This window comes from Balearica regulorum, chromosome 2 (assembly GCF_011004875.1).
Source record: "Balearica regulorum gibbericeps isolate bBalReg1 chromosome 2, bBalReg1.pri, whole genome shotgun sequence".
In the NCBI taxonomy this organism is placed as follows: Eukaryota; Metazoa; Chordata; class Aves; order Gruiformes; family Gruidae; genus Balearica; species Balearica regulorum.
The window spans coordinates 151,254,904-151,275,045 of NC_046185.1; the positions used below are offsets into that span (position 1 = coordinate 151,254,904).

General features: G+C 44.8%; 1 protein-coding gene across 9 annotated transcripts in view; it reads left to right on the forward strand.

Moving 5' to 3' along the window:
• JCAD (junctional cadherin 5 associated) overlaps positions 1-18,701 on the forward strand; it is a 64,839-nt gene extending 46,138 nt beyond the window's left edge. For 2 of the 9 annotated variants that reach the window (XM_075746436.1, XM_075746435.1), the window contains exons 2-3: positions 2,129-2,487; positions 9,000-16,834. In XM_075746436.1, the coding sequence (XP_075602551.1) occupies positions 2,189-2,487; positions 9,000-12,738 (4,038 nt within the window). In that variant the 5' untranslated portion in view covers positions 2,129-2,188 and the 3' untranslated portion in view covers positions 12,739-16,834. The other 7 variants (XM_075746441.1, XM_075746443.1, XM_075746439.1 and 4 more) reach the window with 6 other exon arrangements.
• Positions 18,702-20,142: the final 1,441 nt, after the last annotated feature.

Here is a 20,142-nt window from a genome sequence, read left to right on the forward strand (position 1 = left end):
CTGCTCGTACCTGGCTCCTTGCACAGTCCAGGGCAGCGGGTGGATGGAAAATCAGCCTTTTAGGTCAGCATTCAAAAATAACCCAGAAAGCCTTCCCTTCCTTCCAAGAGGGAAGGGTCCCGCTCCTCCCTGCTTTCTGCCTGCTTGTACATACTGCTGGCTCACTTACTCAGAGCACTTACCGGGAATTTGGAGTCCTGTTCTAGCAAGGGATACTCCTAAAATCTCTTCAGCACAGAGCTTAATTTCTCTGTTATTAAAGTCTGTGCAGTGTTACATGTGTGAGAAGGGAAGAGATTCATTAAGCTCTTGAGACAAACCGGTTTAAGCACTCAGCAGGCTTTCAGGCTGGAAAGACACTTCTGCAGCGTTCCAAGTTACCAGTTAAATGGTGGCTCTGCATAAAAATTGTGCATTTTTTTCCACACTGTGGGCTGTCCTCGGGCGAGTGCCATGGCCGCTGCAGGCAGTGCAGGGCAGAGGCGGCTGGAGGGTCCCTGTGTGCCCGGGAGCCGCACACCAGGCTGGCCCGGAGCAGCCGGCCAGACCGGCTCCGCAGTCTGCAGAGCATCCAGGAGACAGGGCGGGAGCAGAAAATGGATGGGGCGCTGGATAGGCAAAAAGTGGCCATAACATATGGAGTGCTGCACCACAGAAACTGGTTTATATTCTAAGGCAACCCATCAACTCCTGCATATACGTAGCCTAAGAGATTTAGTACTAATAAATATGCAGCAGCCACCTCAGTAGTTGCTCCATCTGAAGTAAATTATTGTAAACAGCAGTGAACAAAATTCTCCCTTTCTTCTTGCCCAAGGAGAGCACTAGAGCCCGCTGTAGAAAATGCACTTGCTTTTCATGATCTTTGCAAAGACATTCTCCTTTTGAGCAGCTGCCAATGCTGGGGTCCTGTCCCTCAGGTAGACCTGCCACTAAGGATACGCACTACTCACCAAGCATGTTAAGTGAACACTTCATGCAGGGAAAATCATCTTGAGTGTTTTATGTTTTACATAATAAATCTATTTCTGTGTGTTTCACTTTCTTATGCACCCTTTTTTCTTTCTTTCTTTCTCTCTTTCTTTCTTTCTTTCGGTAACTCAGTTCAAGCAAGGAGGAATGTACCAGAACGGGTCTGTTGTTGTGCACAACCTACAGAATAGATCATTACCTTCCGCTCGTTTTAAAACTCTAGAAGAATGGGTATTCCGTAATTGCCATAACAAGCTGCAAGAGTGGTATAGACAATAGAGATTGTTTCCAGCCAACTAATTCAGTTTGCTGAATCTTTGCTGTAGAGAGTGCAGAATTGAGGGCTGTCACTGGGAAGAAAAATCTTGACTGTCTCGTGTCTTGGAAATCATTGAGACGCAATAGACACAGGCATCTCAGGTTGTTTCCAGTCATTTTACGCAGTGGAAGTGTGCTGTAAAAATAGACCATACTTGAAATCTTAGCGTTTGTATAATTCTAGTTGAGAATTACTGATTTCCAGCTGGCCAATGCAGGCCAAAAAGAAAGCAGTCTGTAAAAAGGACTGTTAAACTGGGGTATTGCGTGATATTACCTGGGTTTCTCATATGGTTGCATAATTAATTTTTGTTCTCCTATTTCGGCCTTTTGAACATTTTTTTCTTAATTGGAATATGTAGATCTGTAGGGAGAGGCATATTGCCCTGTAATCCGCCCCCTTCTCCTGCAGCAACTTAAAATGCAATACAGAGCACACCTCTCCATGACTGGGGAAAAATTGTTTTTTAAGGAAATGCCCGACTCAAATTGTGGGTTTACCTCTGGTGCAAGGATTTTTTTTTTTTTTTTTTTTTTTTGAGATCACTTAGTGAAATGTGAAAGCTGCAAACACCAGTGAATTCTTCAGTGAAACGGTCTGAGTCAGCAGCAGCATGGCATCTGCTGCTTGGCTGAGTGCATGGAGGTGTATTGTCTGGGGAAGGTCAGCACATGATTCATCAGCATCTGCATGCACTTTGCTTCATCTATTTTATTGTAAGCATGGAAGACTGAGGCCAGGGGATGAGACCCTTAGTTTCAGCAGCCTACCAGCTGATCATAGATATTTTTCCTTGTTTAAAGCGACCTTCTGTTTGTTTTTGGTTTTATTTTCCAGTGATGGGTCCTGCTGGAAAGACCTTTTTGATGGCACAGCTGTGAGTGAAACCAGCACAATATGTTCAGTGTCGAGGACCTCCTGATTTCTCATGGATACAAATTGTCAAAAAATCCCCCTGTTTCATATGAGAGCAGGTATGATGGATACCAGCATGAAATTGCGGGAAATAGATCTTCTCAGAGAACGCTGAATGGGTTTGAGGCAGAATCGAGAGCTGGGGCTTACAGCAAGAAACCTCTGGTGAAAACCAACTCGAGCAGCACCGAAAGCAGCCATGGGAGCCAAGGGAGGCAAGTGGGTCCTGGTTACCACCATGACCTTCAGGGTTTGTCCACTTTTCATACTTCAGAAGGGGGGTAAGTTTCAGCATCATGCCATGGCTTTGCTTTCTCTTCCTTTTGGTCCTGACAGATAACTAAGCATGACCCTAACCCTTGACACCACCTTCCTGTGATCCTTTCCTGCTCCCATACTAGTGACCATTTCCATGTACTGGAAATCCATGTGAAGCAGTGGCACATCCATTCACCTTCTGCTAGAGCAAGATCTTTGAGAATATCGAGGTGAGGGGAAGTGCCCGAGTTGGGGAAAATTTCATTTACTAACATGGTCTGCATCAGAAAGGCCTTTCTGATGGCCTTAGAAAAGCATAGTCCAAGGACAGTAAAAAAGGGGGGCATAAGCTCTTCCTTTTCTTCATTAAAATAACCCAACAGCTTCTTCTGCCACATACAGGCCCTGGGTTTTGCTGCAGATTCAGCCATGTGCAGCTCTCGGTGGGACTTCCTACATGCACCGAGGACTTTCGTGGTTTTTTTAAGGCCGCTCTTGTGGAGTAAACATGAGAAGGTGCCTGTGCGTTTCTTTTTAAAACAGCTCAAAACCAGTGGAAGGTCTTGTCGTCACTCCATAAAACATGCTCCTGCAACCGTGGCTTGCTTAACGCGGAGTACGTGCGTGCTGGGGCTGGGGCAGGCCGGGCAGGAAGAGCTGTGTGTACACACCGCGGCTCGGCCATTGTTCTGCAGCTATTTGAGTGCTGCAGATGAACAAAGGAAAGGGGCTAGAGCAGCACTGGAAGCCAGCCCAAGTGTGACGATGGTTTATGAGGAAAAGCCCCTTCCTCCTGCTGAACGGGCATGAAACTGAAAGCAGGGCAACACGCTGTCGCCTTGGGAGCTTGTCCTCTTACGAAGACCTTCAGTAACACGTGGCAAAGCCACGTGTCCCCTGACTGCTGGGCTCGTCTGCTCTTTCTCTTCATATCTCTTCCCCTTGTGAGCCTGCTTGCCTGGGGCAGGAATGGCTCCTGGCTGCCAGCTAGGATAATGGGCAGGAGGAGATGTAAAGCAGTCCTAGGGCTGCAAGTCCCAGCTGTGGTGAAGGTCCGCAGGTGGAACTATCCCTTCTGGAGAAGGAAGGAGAGGACACAGGTTTAAAGGTAATAAGAAGGATCCTTCATAGTGTGTTTTGGGTGAAGTAAATTGGACGACAAGAAAGTAAGAAAAGATACTGAAAAAGACTGAAAGTGAAAAAGGTTTTGAAGCAGGGGAAGAGAGTGTGCAGGGGTGTCAAGGAAGGTGACACTTGGCCTTGGAGCAGAGTTTACAGCATGGAGAAAAACTGGTATGAATAAAATATGGCTGTGCAAGGCTGGAAGCGACCGCGGCACTGCTGCTCCCGCGCCCTGTAAGGCAGAACCTGGGTGGGTGCACAGCTCCCTGCTGCCCCCCATGTCCCCTGCCTCTCCAGCAGCATCTGTGGGCGGTCGCACATCTGCCCACGCCTCGGACGTGCCAGAGGTATCTGTAACTGCTGGTGTTGGCTAAGTACAAAATAATGCTCTCTGACATTTTAAATGTCTCTTTCTAGCATCTCAAAATGCAAGGGGTGAAACCTGTCAGTCTGTAGCACAGTTAGATATTATATCCTGGTTTTAAAAAGTGGCTCTTCCCCATAAAATAGGGAACCCAACCTTGGAAATGGCTTTGTCACACTTTCACAGAAATCTTTTCTTACTATTATTGTTACAGCAAACTCTGATTCCCAGTGAGCCTGTTGGGAACCCTTACAATGCACTAACAGCTATGAACAGTGGAAAACCTTTGTATCAGCCGTCCCTTTCTTGCCATCCCTGGGTGTGCAGAGTACCTCCGGTGCAGAGCGCGACACGGCTGCTGTCCTGCTGGTGCAGGAAGGGAGGAGCAAGTTCCCCGGGCCAGATCCGGGAAAGCTGTCTGCAGTTTGAGTGCTGGAGCACCTGTGCTTCGGTTGCTGAGCTCCAGGGTGACAATCCCGCTCCACACCTGCTCCCCTGCCGTGGGGAAGCATCTGAGGCGTGGGGCTGCCATGCAGATATAAGCTGCTTTGAAACAGAAGAGTTTTGTAAGGGCCCACGTTGGGGTGTGGTGGCCTGGTGAGGGCAGGCCACAGTGAACTTTGATCTTGCTGTCTGGTTTCTGGACTGTCGCAGGAAATAGGTTCCTGGTTCTCAGGCTGGGACAGAACTGCACCCTGCAGAGCTTTGGGGGACCATTTGGGCCCAAAGAGGGGACAACCACCCACCAAGGTCCAGCATGAAGACACTGCTCTTTGGGTACGGCAGCCTTCCTGCAGCCATCTCCTGATGCTGCCTTCCTAGCACAGCACAGTGGCAGGAGAGGACCAAAAGAGGCAATGTGTGTCCCAGCTGCCCTCACTGACCTTGACCAGCTCCATGGCAATTTGGAGCATGACTCAAGCTCCTTAGCCAGGGAGTTATCTACACCACACTCATGCTTAGACCATTGAAGTAGGAGAGCTAATCACCCTCCGAACACCACAGAAGTGAGTGATGTTGCCCACCTCATTGCTGCCTTCACAAACAAGTTTTCAGGGCTGAGGGTGTTTCATGAAGGCAGGGCATGATGCTGCTGTTGTCTCCACTCATTGAGATTGTTCCACTGATCAAACCTTGCTGAGGAGGAGGAGGAGAGAGGCTTCATAGCAACTGCATGTGGGCACATCACACCGCCCGCTGCTGCTGCTTGCAAGGGGAGAGAGACGCCCCAGCAGAGCGGGGAAGTGATGTTTTGCTCCATCCCATTGTTCTTCAGGCAAAGCGTGGGGGAGCAGATGGTGGGAGGCCTGTCCTGGCTGTCCTTGCTTAACTGAGCTGCAGAGTAAAGGTTTGGAAGAGGAGATGAGGCAAAGAAAATGGGAAAGCTGACCCTATGGGTAGAGATGAGAGAGTTCACAGAAGAACTCCCTCCTGCTTGTCTTCTGAGTGGAGAGAAGAGGTGCTTTGCTTGGCTATTTGTGTGGGAGAAACTGTTTTGATTGCCAGCAAATTTAGAGATAAATAGATGGCATCATTAATGAAATTACCTACTGGAAAAATTAGAGAAGTGTACTGGTGTTTCCCAATGTTGAGGCTTGGAAGACTGTATGTGAGCATAGGATCCCAAAATAGAACAGAAGTTGCCAGTGTCCAGAACAGCCCTCTGAAATTTTTTCCCCTTTGCTGCCAAGTCCTGGAAATTTCTTAATAGTGCCTCCTCGTTGGACACAAAGTTTGTCCGGTGCTTGTGGCTCACCCACCCTGAGCTACTGGGTGCCTAATGCCTGCTGCTTGCATGCTGGCAGCCAGAAACAGGGACAGGAGCTCCCATGGTATTGCTGGATAGCCCTGCAGTGTTCTCATTCTGCAGGGTTTTAACTTGATAGCCTGTGCCATGCTCCTTCACTTCTAGCCCCGTTCTGTGGGTTGTGCAAGGTCCTGTTGGTCCAGCATTGCCCTGTGGGAGCTGGGCAGCTTCAACCCATTGCTCTGAGAGTGGCAGCTCAGTGAAATGCAGTCATGCAGCCAGTGCAGGGTGGGCTGATGGCCTCATTTCTTGCAAATGCCTAAAATTCATAGAAAGCTAGCAAGAGGGGCTATTTTTTTAAAAAAAAAAATTGTTTTCACTGGATTAATTTTATAAAGAATCAATTCAAAGCACTTTATGACAGCAAATGTGATATGTGTTAGAAGCAAGCCTGTTAGAAAAGAATTCATAATGTTAAAATCTACCTCCTTGGTCCCATGGGACTGCTCTGTCCCTGGCACTTAAATTTTCCTGATTGGTCTCATGGGACCGCTCCGTCCTTGGCACCCCTCCCAGCTGTGGAGCACTTGCAAGCTGCTGTATCTGGGTGTGCATTTCTTCATGCATCAGTACTGTTGCATCATGGAGTCAGATAGAATTGTGTAGTGGCACGGTCAGAGACTAGCTGCTGCTAAGAGGGGCTGTGCGGTCTCTTCATTGATAATATGTCATCGATGTAAAGACTGCAACATGGCTGGTATTCACCATCCAGAGATGTAGCGTTGCTGAGGCTGAAGCAAAGCATTTCGAACTTGGGGTAGCTCTTGGATGCTTCCCCTTTCCCACCACTTCATTTGACTGCAATACCCAAAAGTGTCATATATCCCAGGAGGAGTCACTCTGCCGCAGTTGCAGTCACAAGCAGTGTGGTTGTTCTGCCTGCCCACCTGCTGCCTGCCATGCCTTCTGCGTGCAGGTGTGCAGGAGCCACTTTCCATCTTTGGGAGCAGAGGAGTCTTCAGGCTGGAGCTAAGCTGGAGGGTCCTTGGGGAGACAGTGGATAGTACAGGGGATAGTGGTTTGTATCATGTTCAGATTACCAGAGCCTAGTTATTAATCTTTCAATCTGTAAAAATAAATTTAATATTTTAAACAGCTTTTAATAAATGGAGGAACATCCTTTCTGTAACTGAAGCTGTCCTAACTTAGGGCTAATTTACTTTAATGAATGAGCTTGCATTTTGTCTGTTTTTAAAAAAGCAAACCAACCAAAACTCTTCTGTTTTAGTGGTTTCCTAGGAAAGAGTTGAGTAATGCTTACTTCCCTATTCCTGATTTCCTATTAAATCCTTTAAACTTGCAGCCCATTCCATTTCTGTGCTGTTAGTTGCAATTGTTGCAAAGCTCAGTATTACTGTCTGCCATACTTCCTTCCCCCAATGTTGTTATATTTGGGTTGATAAGAATTTGGGTTTATTTTGGGGTTTTTTTAATGGTGAATTAAGCTTTGTAACAAATTTAAAGATCAAGATTTTTAGATGCTTTTCTAAAAGACATGCTACCACTGAAGCAGGAATCATTTCGGGGAAGTCTGATGGCCTGCGTTGAGCAAGATGTCAAACTAAATAATCCTAACAGTCTCTGCTGATCTTAGAATCTATGACTCTGTACTTCCTGTGATTCCTGTAGACCCTTTTTGGTGCTGGTTACAATCAAGCAGAAAGAGCAATCTGTCCATTCCCTCCTCACTATTGCCAGACCCTGTTTCTCACCTCATTTGGTAAACGCAGATACAAATGGTGCCATAGCAGCATGGGGATGAGATTGAAAGGTAGATTTGATAATCTCAGAAGAAGACTGCATTTGTTCAGCTGCGTGTTTACACATGCAGAGAGGCATGGAAATGCTCGTTATTACAGTAATCAACTTTCCAATATAGAAGGTGTTCCAATATAGAAGTAACATCTGTTACTTCTTGGGGTTCAGTGATCGAAGTACTTTGTGCTTCAGAGGCAGAACATTTTGTTCAGATGTTAAGTCTTAATCCAGTTGAATACGAACAAGATGCTCCTTATCCCAGTTTGGTTTTTAAACTTTTATAGTCATAGGATGAAGTTAACATGGATACAAGAAAATTGTTGTGGATCTGGATTGCTTAGTTTTCATTCCAAATTTTGAATTATATTATGTTTTCACAAACTACTATTTGAATAGGTCATTGTTTTTAGTAAAAAAGAGCCAGATGACACTGTTTACATACCTTGGGGTGGAGGGAAAAGAAAGAAATTCTTGGGTTCTATCTACATACTTGTCCTATTTCTGTCAATTTTGATTTTTCTTTCCAGTCTTATGCTGGTGGCAGCTACATAGTGTAAAGGCAGTTACATTGTTGGACACCTTAGGTACAAGAATAGCAGAACGCGGTTCAAGTAGAAGATTAATTATTTATATAGAAAGGTACCAATTTTGTTCAGCAGTAATATATTAAATAGTTTACGCTCTGTTCAGAAGACACAGAGAACCTGTTCTGTTCATGTAAATCTGTGTTCTGAATTTCTAATCCGCAATAAAATGTCTAATGTCTTTCATTTTTTGGTAATAGATTGCTGGAGTTAATCCCTCTTTTATTTAACAGTGTTATACTTCTTTTGAGGTATTTCAGATTTCAAATATTGGTTCCATCTCATTCAGAACTGTACTGATACATCACCATTGTTGTGGCATGTATCATTTCATCCAAAGCACTTTGAAGAAATTTGTTCCCTTTGAAAGACGAACAAGAATCAACACTGGAAATGACATGTTTAATTTCAACTCTTGTACTAGGATGCTTCTTTCTTACAGAATATATCTTATGAAATAGCCCCCACCTGTTCTCCTTACCTCTGCTTTTTAGCTTGGGATTCCTATTACACTTGTTTACCACAGTAGTCCCCTTGACATCTACAGATTTTGCTGTAGCAAAGTGCAGAAATAAGTTCAACAGAATCATTTCTGGTTTTCTGGTGTCCATCGAGGAGGATTGTGCATGTTTGCACAGCATGTAACTGTGTGCATTTATTTCTCTCTCTAACAGCTTTGCATAGCTAACAACATGCCAGCAGAGCATCAGTCCCTTCCTTTACTCATGTTAATGACTGACTTTTAAATCCTCTCATTAAAATCATAAAGTCATCTGGTTGCAAATAGATTACACAAACCCCATTGGCATAACTCAACATTTGACCTCCTAACGGCCTTACCCATGAGGGAAAGAAAGGGCATCTGTGCAAACTGCCTGTGACGCTCCATTTCTTTTTCAGGGTTTATGACAGGCCCGAATTAGCATGGTCATCCCAGCCCAAGACTGATAAAGATCTTGCCTACTGGAGAAGACGAGGACAGGACTTCAGTGTGCTACTGGGCTATTCCCAGAAAGGTGGTGTGGAAATGAAAAGCCTGGCTGCAGCCCCAGGGGCACCCCGGCACCCCAAGGACAGAGAGCTGAAGGTGGGCACGGGCGCAGGGTACGTCAGAAGAAGTGGCTTGCAGGAGGGCTGCGAAGTGCCGGGCGACTGCAAATGGCAAAGTCTGGGAATGGAAAGCTGGAACCAGCCAAAAAAGGTAGGGAGGCAAATGTCCGAGGGTGACAGGGAGAAGCTGCTTCAAGAGCTGTATTCATTGACCCTGGGAGACAACGTGCTGAGCACCCACAACAAGGGGAAATCGCAGTCCCTGCCGAGGGTCCTTTCACCAGAGAGTATGAGGTGTGTGGAAATGCCCTCCCTGACCAACAGTAACAACTCGCTGAGCGTAACTAAAACCCCCTCCTATCCCCCAAACAGACTGAGTGTGGAACCAGCCAAGCACCATGAAACAGGAGGCCATTTCCTTCCCCTGGTGAAACCCAAGTATGGGAGACCTCTCAAGCCTCCGTCCTATGAACTGCAGCGGCAGACGAGGGCACCCGCGGAAACCGTGGGTTTCCAAGACCACTACCACAAAGACGAACCCACCCCCTACTTAGCCAAAGTCAATGAGCCAAGGCAAGATTCTTGCATTCAAGACTCTGGTTTGGAGCCCCCGGTCTACGTACCTCCTCCATCTTACAAATCCCCACCTCACCAAAACATGACCCCACAGCCCCTCAATGAAGTGCCTAACAACAATGCGTATGCCAGCAGCAATCAGCAGGGTCCTGCGGAGCGGGTTGTCCCCTGCCAACGACCAGCCGCAAATGCTTTTGAAGCAGGGGGTGACCCTTGCAAAGACAACCATCTTCCTCATGGGAAGCAAAGCCATGCGAGGCGCCCGGCTGACTACCTGCGGTCTGTTCAGTATATTCCCTTTGATGATCCTCGGATACGACATATTAAAATTGCACCACTGGAAGGTCTGCAGGACAACACTGAAAATGCACGTAGTCCCAGTTCTGGTGCTTTGCAAGAGAGAGATCTTGAAGTACAGTACAACGGTGCCTTCTTAGATGCATCAAACTTGTCCAATTCTACAAAGGGAGAAAGAACTTCCGACAGCTCCACCCATAGCAACAGATGGTTGGCACCGTCCATCCGAGATCAGGAAAATTGTGCCTTGCCGGACCAAAGAGATAGTTGTAGCACAACTAATCATAGCCCCCGTAATGAAGCCAGCACGGAGTACACAAAAGGCAAACTTTCTGTAAGAAATTCACATATGGACAGCACCTGTGAGACTGTTACAAAAGTGAAAAAGTTTGAACCTGGAACTGGGATGCAGAGCAAAAAGAGTTCAAAGAAAAAAATGAATGAAACTATATTTTGTTTGGTCTCTATCCCAGTTAAATCAGAATCCAATCTGCCAGATACAGATAGGAACAACAACATAACCCAGAGCCCCGATAAGAATGGGTTTGATAACAATGGAGCTTTGCAAGAACAAAGTCTCTTAAGTATGTCTTCAACGGACTTGGAGTTACAAGCGCTTACAGGAAGCATGACCAATAAAAATGACTTACAAAAACAAGAGATGTGGAGACCAGAAGAGTTCAAACAAATGAATGACCTCAGATTTATTCAGCCTACAAAACACAGAGAGCTCAAGTACTCTGGCTCCTGGCCAGGTGATCAGTACAAAGACCAGCAGACACAGACCAGTTTCGCCGAAGAACCTAAAAGCTCACAATTTTTCCATGGTACAAAGCCTGAACAGCCCAATAGTAACAAACTGCTGTCTCCGAAGCTCCTAGGATGTACAGCATCCACGATAGGGTCAAAACAGACAGGGTTACCTTCTGATGAGAGAAGCTGCAGGCAGAGCGCTTATGGCATGAAGGGTCAGATGTACCTCAGCCAGTCTAGCAACAGTGCTTTTTCCAGGACTGCCACCTCGGTTCTTCAGGCCCCGTCCCTAAAAGCCCACCAGAGCCAGCGCGTGCCTGCCCAGGAGAGGGAAACCAGCCTTCTTTCCAAGGGAGAGGTAGTTAAGGGAGAAGCAGGCGCTCCCTGCAACAGTAAAGAGCTGTTTGGGCAGTTCCTGTTGAAACCCGTAAGTCGCCGTCCCTGGGATGCAATAAGTGAGCTAGAAAGTTTTAACAAGGAGCTGCAAGGGCAAGAGGAGAGCACAAGCAGTGAAGAAGATTCGGAAAGCGCTGCAACTTCTCCACACGCAGGTCCCCCTACGCAGAGGAGGGCGTCCAGAAATGAGAAGTCGAACCAGGAGCCAAAACACAGTGGGAAGTCGAAAACGGTTGTGCCAGACGTGCCTGTATTCAAGTCAGGAAGAGTTAAAAGTAAGTCTGAAAGTTGGAGCGTGGGGACGGAGCATGGTGGTGAGCCGGGCTGCGTTGGCTCTCAAGGCTCCTTGCAGCCAGGAGGGAGCAGTGAAGGAGTCGGGCCAGCAGATGGAAGTCTGATAACAGAAATGAGGACGGGGGAAGCCAAGAGCAGAACAAGCAAGCAGCCAGTTCGCGTGGGCCCTCTCAAGAGAGTTTTGTCCAGTAGCCCAAGCAGTTCGTGTCACAGTAATCCTTTCAATAACCCTGTCTTGCAGGAGATGAGCGAAGACCAAAATTACCTAGCCTTTGTTAAACTGAGCAAAGGTGCAACTCCCGCAAAGGATGCAGTATTAGAGAGAGGCTCCGTAGTACGCTTGTCACTAACAAAGAGGAACCAAGGGCGCTCTGAGCCAGATTTGAGGTCCGTGGGACTTGAGGTAGCCCCAGGATCTGGTGCTAACAATTCTGATCCCTCTTCAAATGCAAATGCAGTGGAAATCCCTGTGAATGAGTCATTGCAGGCCAGAGCTGCAAGAATTTTAGGTATAGATGTAGCAGTGGAGTCTCTCCTTCCTGATGACCACCTTGGGCCCCACCCACGCACTAGCCCTGCAAACTGTGCCCAGGACTTTGAGTCATCAGTGGGGAGCGCAGTAAGTGACAAAGAAGGAAAAAAAGATAGTTCTTATGAAGGCAGACGAAAGTGTGGCTGGACAGAGAGTGCTCTCTTTGTCGGAGCAGGAGGCCGGTCTTTATACACTGATGAATGCCAGACGTCTCAACAGGAAGCCAGTGCTAAACCACTGGTAACTGAGCAAGTTCTTGAGCATCATGTAAGTCCCAGCCAAGGTGAGGACCAAAACTTGGTTTGCAAGTCAGCTGTGTATCAGCATTCAGAAAAGAGAGTAAGGAGCACCTCAAAAGTGATAGAGACGCTTCAAGGCAAGCTCACATCTCCACCAAGCCGGACTGCCATGGATCGCTTAGTGCGAATGAAAGAAGTTGACTCTGTGTCTCGGATGAGACGTCTGAGCATTAAGAGCGCAGACTCGGGAGAGGAGGTGGATGAGGAGAAGCTGTCAAGGGTACAAGAGGAGAGAGGAAGCAAGCTGGCAAGCTCCGGGGCTGTTTCCAAGCGTGTTATCTCTCTCAGTGAAAACGGATATTTAGGTGGAATGGACAAGAAGAAGATTGACAGAGATTTTTCTTTAGGTAAGAACCTATTATGGGAGCTCCAACTGGGTCCTGCTTCTTTATGTAATAGGTATGATCAGTTTGCTTACGCCCACATAATGCTGCTCAAATAGTAACAGGCTGTAGGTGGTACTACCCCCATCTGGTTGCCACCCCCTTTTCTCTCCCTGTGGAAGAGATAACATGAGTGTTCTCTGATCCCATTTTAGGAAAAGTTACTGGAAAAATCACTTGTGATACTGAAACTCATTCACAGAGGCTGGAGTGCTCCCTGAGATCTCATCTCTCTCTAATTGTTTCAGGGAAGGCCAGCTTCGAACAGCAGAGTTCAAAGATAGTCACTCTAGTGCCAGTGTTTGGGAACACGTGGTGATTTAATCATAGCCTCTCCTCGAATACCTATTTTTTCCCTCTGTAATACTTAAGTAGATACATACTATATCAGAGTTCAGAAGAAACTAAAAATAAAAATCTGTTCTTCTGTGAAACCTCTGGGAAATGGCTGCATTATGGGGCCTGGAAAATTCTCTCTCTCTCATGAATATTTTCCAGATCAGATATTGAGAATAACTGTTATCCCCAGGTCAAATGGAAAGTTGACTTTTTCAGTGAACACCTTTTTTTTTTTTTTTTCTGATGTTCCTCGTCTCTCAGAAGTATATATACTTGTGTAGTCCACATGCATCCCCAAAGTAATGTGAGCTGTTCTCTCTCCAAAACAGTTTTCATACAGCATTGTGTTGAACAACTGAAAATCAGTTGTTGCCATAGATTTGTGTAAAGGGATAAATCTCTCAGGCCACCTGTCTAGTCCATTAAATTAATTGGAGTGAGCAAATGTATGGTGTGAAAGTTGTTAAATTAATATTAATCTCCTCCTTCCTTTTTCCATCCTCACTGTAACAGCTGACACTCTACCTTGAAATCTGCACAGGTTATTCATTAAACCTCATCGATATAAATCTGTTCACAGTTTTCTGGTACAGAGGGACTGAAATTAAATGGAGCATACTTTAAAGTGGATTTATGTATTTCCATCTGAAAAGAAATATTTGTATGAGTTTTAGGTATTGACTCCTGCAGTCTTGCAGCCTTTCCCTTAAAGTCTTTTTCTGTATCCCACAGCTCTGTGTCTCTTTCTGCTCTGAACTGTATTTCTCTAGACCAGATTTTCCAAAGAGACTAATTTAGCTTCCTTGTACCCATCAGGTCTAGTGTGCCCCACATGCATTTCATATGCTTTCCTCCCTTGGGGTTTCTGCTGGAGAGAAGAAAATAACTGTTGTGGTGACATGACTTCAGAGATGTATCAAAACAGATTGTGTGTCTTTTATTGGAGAGTTATTCTGCAGTAAATTAGGTCTAAGTTTATCCTTCTTGCTGACAATGCCAGGCTTGAATTCTGCAGTGTGTTCCCATTGCAGCAGTTCCCTCACAGACGTAACAGCCCTCCCCACATCTGGATAGTGCGGATGTCCCTTCCTGCTGCACGCATCCACTACAGCGGGTAACATGCACTCACCTGGGACGGGAAGGTGTCTCCTCCACTGGCTGTTGTCTCTTCCCATCCAAAGAGACCCTGATTTGTTGATGGCCACAAGATCTTCACCATACCTTAACAGGGCAGGACTGAAGATTCAAGGCCAGGTTGGATGGGGCTTTGGGCAACCTGGTCTAGTGCAGGGTGTCCCTGCCCATGGCAGGGGGGTTGGAACTAGATGATCTTTGAGGTCCCTTCCAACCCAAACCATTCTATGATTCTATGATTCTGTGATTCTATGATTCTACGATCCATGTTTGTAGAAAGGCCTGATGTTGTGTCTTCCTCTGTTAACTCTCACTCCAACTTCCAGACTAGCTCACTGGTACCATTGAAAGCCGAAAATGAGAGTCCTGGAAAACCATTGTATTTGTTGCTTTTAAAGAGTAAATATTGCTAAAGGCCATTCTATTTGGAGTGAGGTCGGCTGATGTTAGTCTTATAATTGCAGACTGGGCCCATCGCAGAGGCTAGACGCCATACCAGAAACCAGTTTTCACATATATAATGCAGCTTGGCAGATGAACAGTCATCTGTCAGAGTAAGAGCTCTGCCGAAACTCAGTGCAAGAAGCTGCTCTTACTATGCAAATACTGCCGTTAAAAGAACATCTCCAAATGTTTCCAAATGCACTGGATGTCTTTTCTCCTTTGCTGTTTGAAGACTGCTTCCATGAGGCTGGTGATCTGGCTTTGTTTCTGTAGACAGCATTTCAAATGAGCTTCACCAAATGTTGAATCAACATTTCTGTATCCGTGCTAGAGCTCCAATGTTTGTCCTTCCCCAGAAGTGTGATGTAGCCTGGCAGTCTGGCCCTTTTGTGTCCTTGGGTTAGGTGCTGAGGGTGTGCATAAGCATTCCAGGAATAAACTCAGCCACGCAGAGGCTCCATGTCTGGGGGCCTGATTTTCTCCCCCCCCGCCCCCCCCCCAACACCACTCCCCGAAACAGTGAGTACCTGAAATTTTGTGGGGAGTTCTATTAGTGTGAATGTGTCTGGCCTTAGGAAAATCAGGTTTCTGAAATATAAATCCATTTTTATTCTTAGGTCAACCTCACACAGAACGGTTCAGAATTTTTGTATGTTCTAGCAGTTTAGATGGCAAAATATTTACAATAGAAAAAAATGTTACTTCTTTAGAGGTGTCTTCTCACACCATCAGTGTGTTAAGCTTAGAAAGATGCAGTGTTATCCTGGATCGTACTAGCCCTCAAAAATATTTTTCCTCTTGATTTTTTTGCTTTCATGTGGTATCTGTTCTTGAAGTTTGGAAATACCAGAAGAGGCTGAATAGTGATAAACAGTTCTGAAAACATAGGTGGTGTTGACACAGACCCCTTCTTGCCTGGCCTAGCAACTTGAGGACAGTGGGCAAGAGAAGCAATAAAGGATCCCGCACCAGGAATCCACCCAATGGGGCGAAATCCAGTTGTTCTTTCTTAGCCAACTCTTGATATGAGTCTGGATGCTGCAGATGGACACTTGCACATAGGAGTAGAAATTTCCCTCTGAGGATTTTATGCTTGTTTGAATGAAGACATTCACTGACATCAACATAAAAGTCCTAAGGGTGAACATTTTACTCCAAAGTGTGATATTTATGTGCGCAACTATTTTCATGCTCAACTGTTTAAATGCAAGTGCTGTGGGAGTACAGCCTACGGAAGGGACGTTTAAGGTTAGCACAGATACCTGGGTTGTGTAAGACCAGCAAGTAGCACAGGATAGCACGGGCTGCAGTGCCTGTTTGTCCAGGCCTCCACGTGCCTGCAGACTCCTCCACATGTGGCCCCGGTTCCTCCACACCATGACCGCGCATCCCAAGGAGCCTAGGGTAAGTAAGTCAGACGTGTGCATGATCGCACAGGGCAGGCAAGATCTCACAAGGCAAAGCCCTTTTGTTGCAATCCTGTCCCAGACTCACAAGGGTGAAGGAAAAGGCTCGTATCTGCTCACTTCATGGCCAATGTTGGGATAAATCCAATAAAAAAAATCTGATAGAAAAGTGTCCTTGGGGCTCTGAGAAAAGAAAACCAAAGGGTGGTCTGTCCTGTGAACTGACAAGAGGTAGGCTGAAAATGAAGACCGATGTTAGTAAGCCAGTCCAGTGCTTTAGTGAATAATGTTCAAAACGTGAGCTCCAGTTTTGCAGACTGAAGCGAGACAGTCTGACCATAGTGATGCAACACAGCTGTGCTTTCCTGTGTTCTGTTGCATTAATCTGAAACCAAGGATTTGCAATTGAATGAAAAGACAGAAGACCCTGAAGCAGGGATGGCATCACCACTTCTTCAGCCAGTCTTAAACACCTTGCTAGGATGCTTAAAGCATTTACTTGTCCTTAGTGTGCAGTACGGGAGGGGGGGCAAATCTTATGTCTTTCCCTGAGAAAGCAGCTGAAAACTAGAAGTAATCACTTAGTGTTCAGTGCGCTTGTTCCTACCTGCCCAAGGCTTCCCAAATTCTATCTCCATGCATTTGATCCAAGTTGCTCCCAAATTGCACTGGTGTAAATACAGAATTTGGGTCAGGAATGTAGTATGTATCTTTAAAGCTGTAAGTCCAGTATTAGCTTCTTTTTAAAATAAAAACTAGGGAAAAGATGTCTCATTTCCACACCTAGCAATGTTGAATAGATATCACAATACATTATTAATAGTGTTTTCTTGGGTTTTTTTTCAGATACATATGACCCCACCAAAGTTGAAAAGGTGTGAGATGAACGAAGAGAATAGAGATTTCTGCTCTACTAAGAATGTTTCACTAATTTTTTTTCTGTGTGGTTTTTGTTCGATTTTTGTTCTTTGATACTTGGAAGTTGCCTCCATTTGTGTTGTTCATGGTGTACTGATAACGCCTTTACCATTGCCACTAGGAATTAGCTATTTGTATCTGAAACTGTTGCAGAGACCACAGAAAAATCTGACTTCTGCATTGGAACCATCTGGTTTTGTAGCGACTTCATACCTACCGTTGGCAAAGAGTTTTTATCTGAACTCTATTTCAGTCTTCAACGGGGATGATGAAATGCATGAAGTGAGGCTTTTGAGCTTTCTCTTTGGTGTAAACGTAAACGTGGGAGATTAGTGAAATGATTCTTAAAAGAATGTGAATTTATAAGCTAAACTTCTAAGTATCTACAGTCTAAACTTTGTTTAACTTAAGGGAATTTGGGCCATAAGTAGAAAGTGCTGCTGCACTATGTGGGGGAAAGAATGCGAGAGAATGGTAGCAAAGACTGATTGTGAAATTATTTCTGACTTCCAGAGTTTGAATTTACTTGGATTAAATACTTACTTGCCACCTAGAGAGAAGAAAAACAAAACCCCCAAGGCTTCTAAAAGATGGAAGACTTTTGTAGTACAGTGTACAGAACGTGTAATTATAGTAGCTGGCAACTAGTGTTTCAAACCAATGCAAAGTATACCACTGGCTGTTTTGCACTCAGTATTACCTATTTTTGTTTTGCTGTTTAGAAATTCTTTATATGAAAGAATAGTAGCTGGTTTAAAATAGCCCATTTTAACAAAGTAACTATATTTCTTGTTACAGAATACTATCTATTTTTCTACGATGTAAACAATTGCTAACAAGTGGCAAGTATAAAGAAGTATTATTATTATTATTATATTTTAAGAAGACTTATCCCTCTGAGTGAAGGTGCCCCAAGCAGGTTTCACTTGTGTATCTTAATGCACACTCCATATTGCCACATACTCAGTAGTGCTACCTTATTTTGTTCTGAAAAGAGCCATCTATGTATGTATGTATGTATGTATGTACTTACAGGGTTAATTTCTACTTTTCCCCACTCAACCCTTGGATCGTTCTTGGAGCCACTTTCTGAAACACAGCTGAGAACTGTCCGGGCCGGTGTCGCTGCCATTACATTCCAGTACGGTGATTTCCAAAAAGCGGGTTTGGATCTTTGTCCCGGTGTCTCTGAGCGGCTCAGATAAAATACCTGGTTTCTTTCTTTTACTTTGTTCCCTTCTACAGATTATGGGTTTGGATTAGGCCAGTGTATAAAAATAAACAAAACTGGGTTTAATTCTTCCCTGAAGTCAACTGATGTTGCTGGGGAGGAGTTCAGGTGTCTTCTTGATGGCATTTAAATACATGGCTTTAAGTATATTTTATCTGCACACACAAATGCATGAATTACAGAGTTTATAATAAAGCCTATGCACTCTGCTCTTTGATACTGAATTAGCCTGCATAGTATCTGTTTCTTTAAAGCCTTTATGTCCACTTCTGTGTGTTTGGGGTTTTTTTTGTAAGTACCTGTGTACTAACATTCTTCTGATGACTTGTTCATGTACTTCACCGGTCTATTCTACTGACCTTTTCTGGGTTTTAGCATAATTTTATTTTTAAAAATCTTTTAATTTCTTGAAATATTTTTTCCTAAGTCTGTAATTGGGAAAGAACGACAGGGAAAAACACTCATCTTGTGTTTTGGCAGCAAGAATTTCTTGTCTGTAACACATGATTCTGTTACATATGGACTATTTAAAGCTCGTTTGAAAAGAAAATGTGGTGTATAATTTATTTTATTAACTCTTGTGCATGCTGTGTAGCAATAGTTGTTGACAAACTGTTCCCACCACTCCTACTATATCCACCTTTCTTCATGCCATCTAGGGACATCTGGGGGCTACAAAACATGCTTCCCCTCCAACCTCGCTCCAATTCTGTCCACAAAAAAACCCAGTTCTTAAAAAGAATTGCTTCAACTCCCATCATCCCACTTCCTAGTGAAGCTGAGATGCCTGGCAATAACTTGAAAGTTTTAATTTATCCTTGATTTCTGGAGAACTGTAAATTGTCCCATATAACCAGTCCTGCTACCTTTAGTTCATGTTTCTGTGGAACGAGTTTTCTGTGCATTTTGTTTTCTTCTGATGGGGAGTGGGATAATTGATTCTGCAACATGTCTGTTTCATCAGTCATGTCAAGTAATTAGTTTTCCAATGCACATAAACAGCCAAGATTTTTAAAAAATTTAAAAAAAAAAAAAAAGAAGAAAGAAATAGGAAGCAGCAATATAGCAGGGAAGGTTTTACTGGCTAAGAATGAGAAATTAAGCCCTAGAAAGTTAGTAAGCTTTCTTTTGCAGTAGTATGTGACTGATCAGTGGATGAAAGACTAAGGTTAGTACTGTTTTAAAAATGGTGTATTCCTCTAACACCACTGGTTGTTTCATTTCATACTATGATACAGACAACTAAGAAATACATGCAGCACAGTTTTATGAATGATTGTGGCTCAGTGTTTCTATGGTACCGTAATTAAAATGTCAGCTATCAGAATGGGCTGGATGGTACCATAGCTGAACGCCTTTCCAAAAACCTTTTGCCACTTGCAAAGAGCAGTCAACAGAAAGCTCCTTTTACACCAGGTGTAGTTAAAAACCAGTAAATGGTGATTTTCAGTGCCTATCTCAATGGGTGCGTAAAGCCGTCCTGACTTCCACTGGTAAAGGCAACGGCAGGATCTGAGTGGATGCAGAGGAGGAAGATGTGGAGTCTCTTTCCAGTGCCTCCTGCAATGCAGTTGTGTGGCTGCAGAGCAGCAATGAAGAACTGTGAATTTATCTTCATTCTCAGGAGGAAGAGCAGAGCTAGAACCTCAGCAATCACGTCACGTGCTGTTGGGCATCCAGCTTGTGCTGTTCCTGTACTGCTGCAGCTGGGGAAGCTGGGGTTGGATGACAGGTTATCAAAGTGCTCGGTTGGGAAAATACTGGTTTCACAAGCGTTCCCAGAAATTCATGCAAAAACTCCATGCTTGGTTTATACATTTAAAAAATGTTTAATGGGGACACTCCTCAGGAGATGGATGGCTAAATAGATCCTGCCATGTCCGTCCGTTTACCCTGCTGCAATCCAGAGCGGATAGCCCGCCGGGGGGTTAGCGGCAGTAACAGCAGCAGTCGGTGGCAGCGCCGAGGTGCCGGGAAGATAAACAACGCGC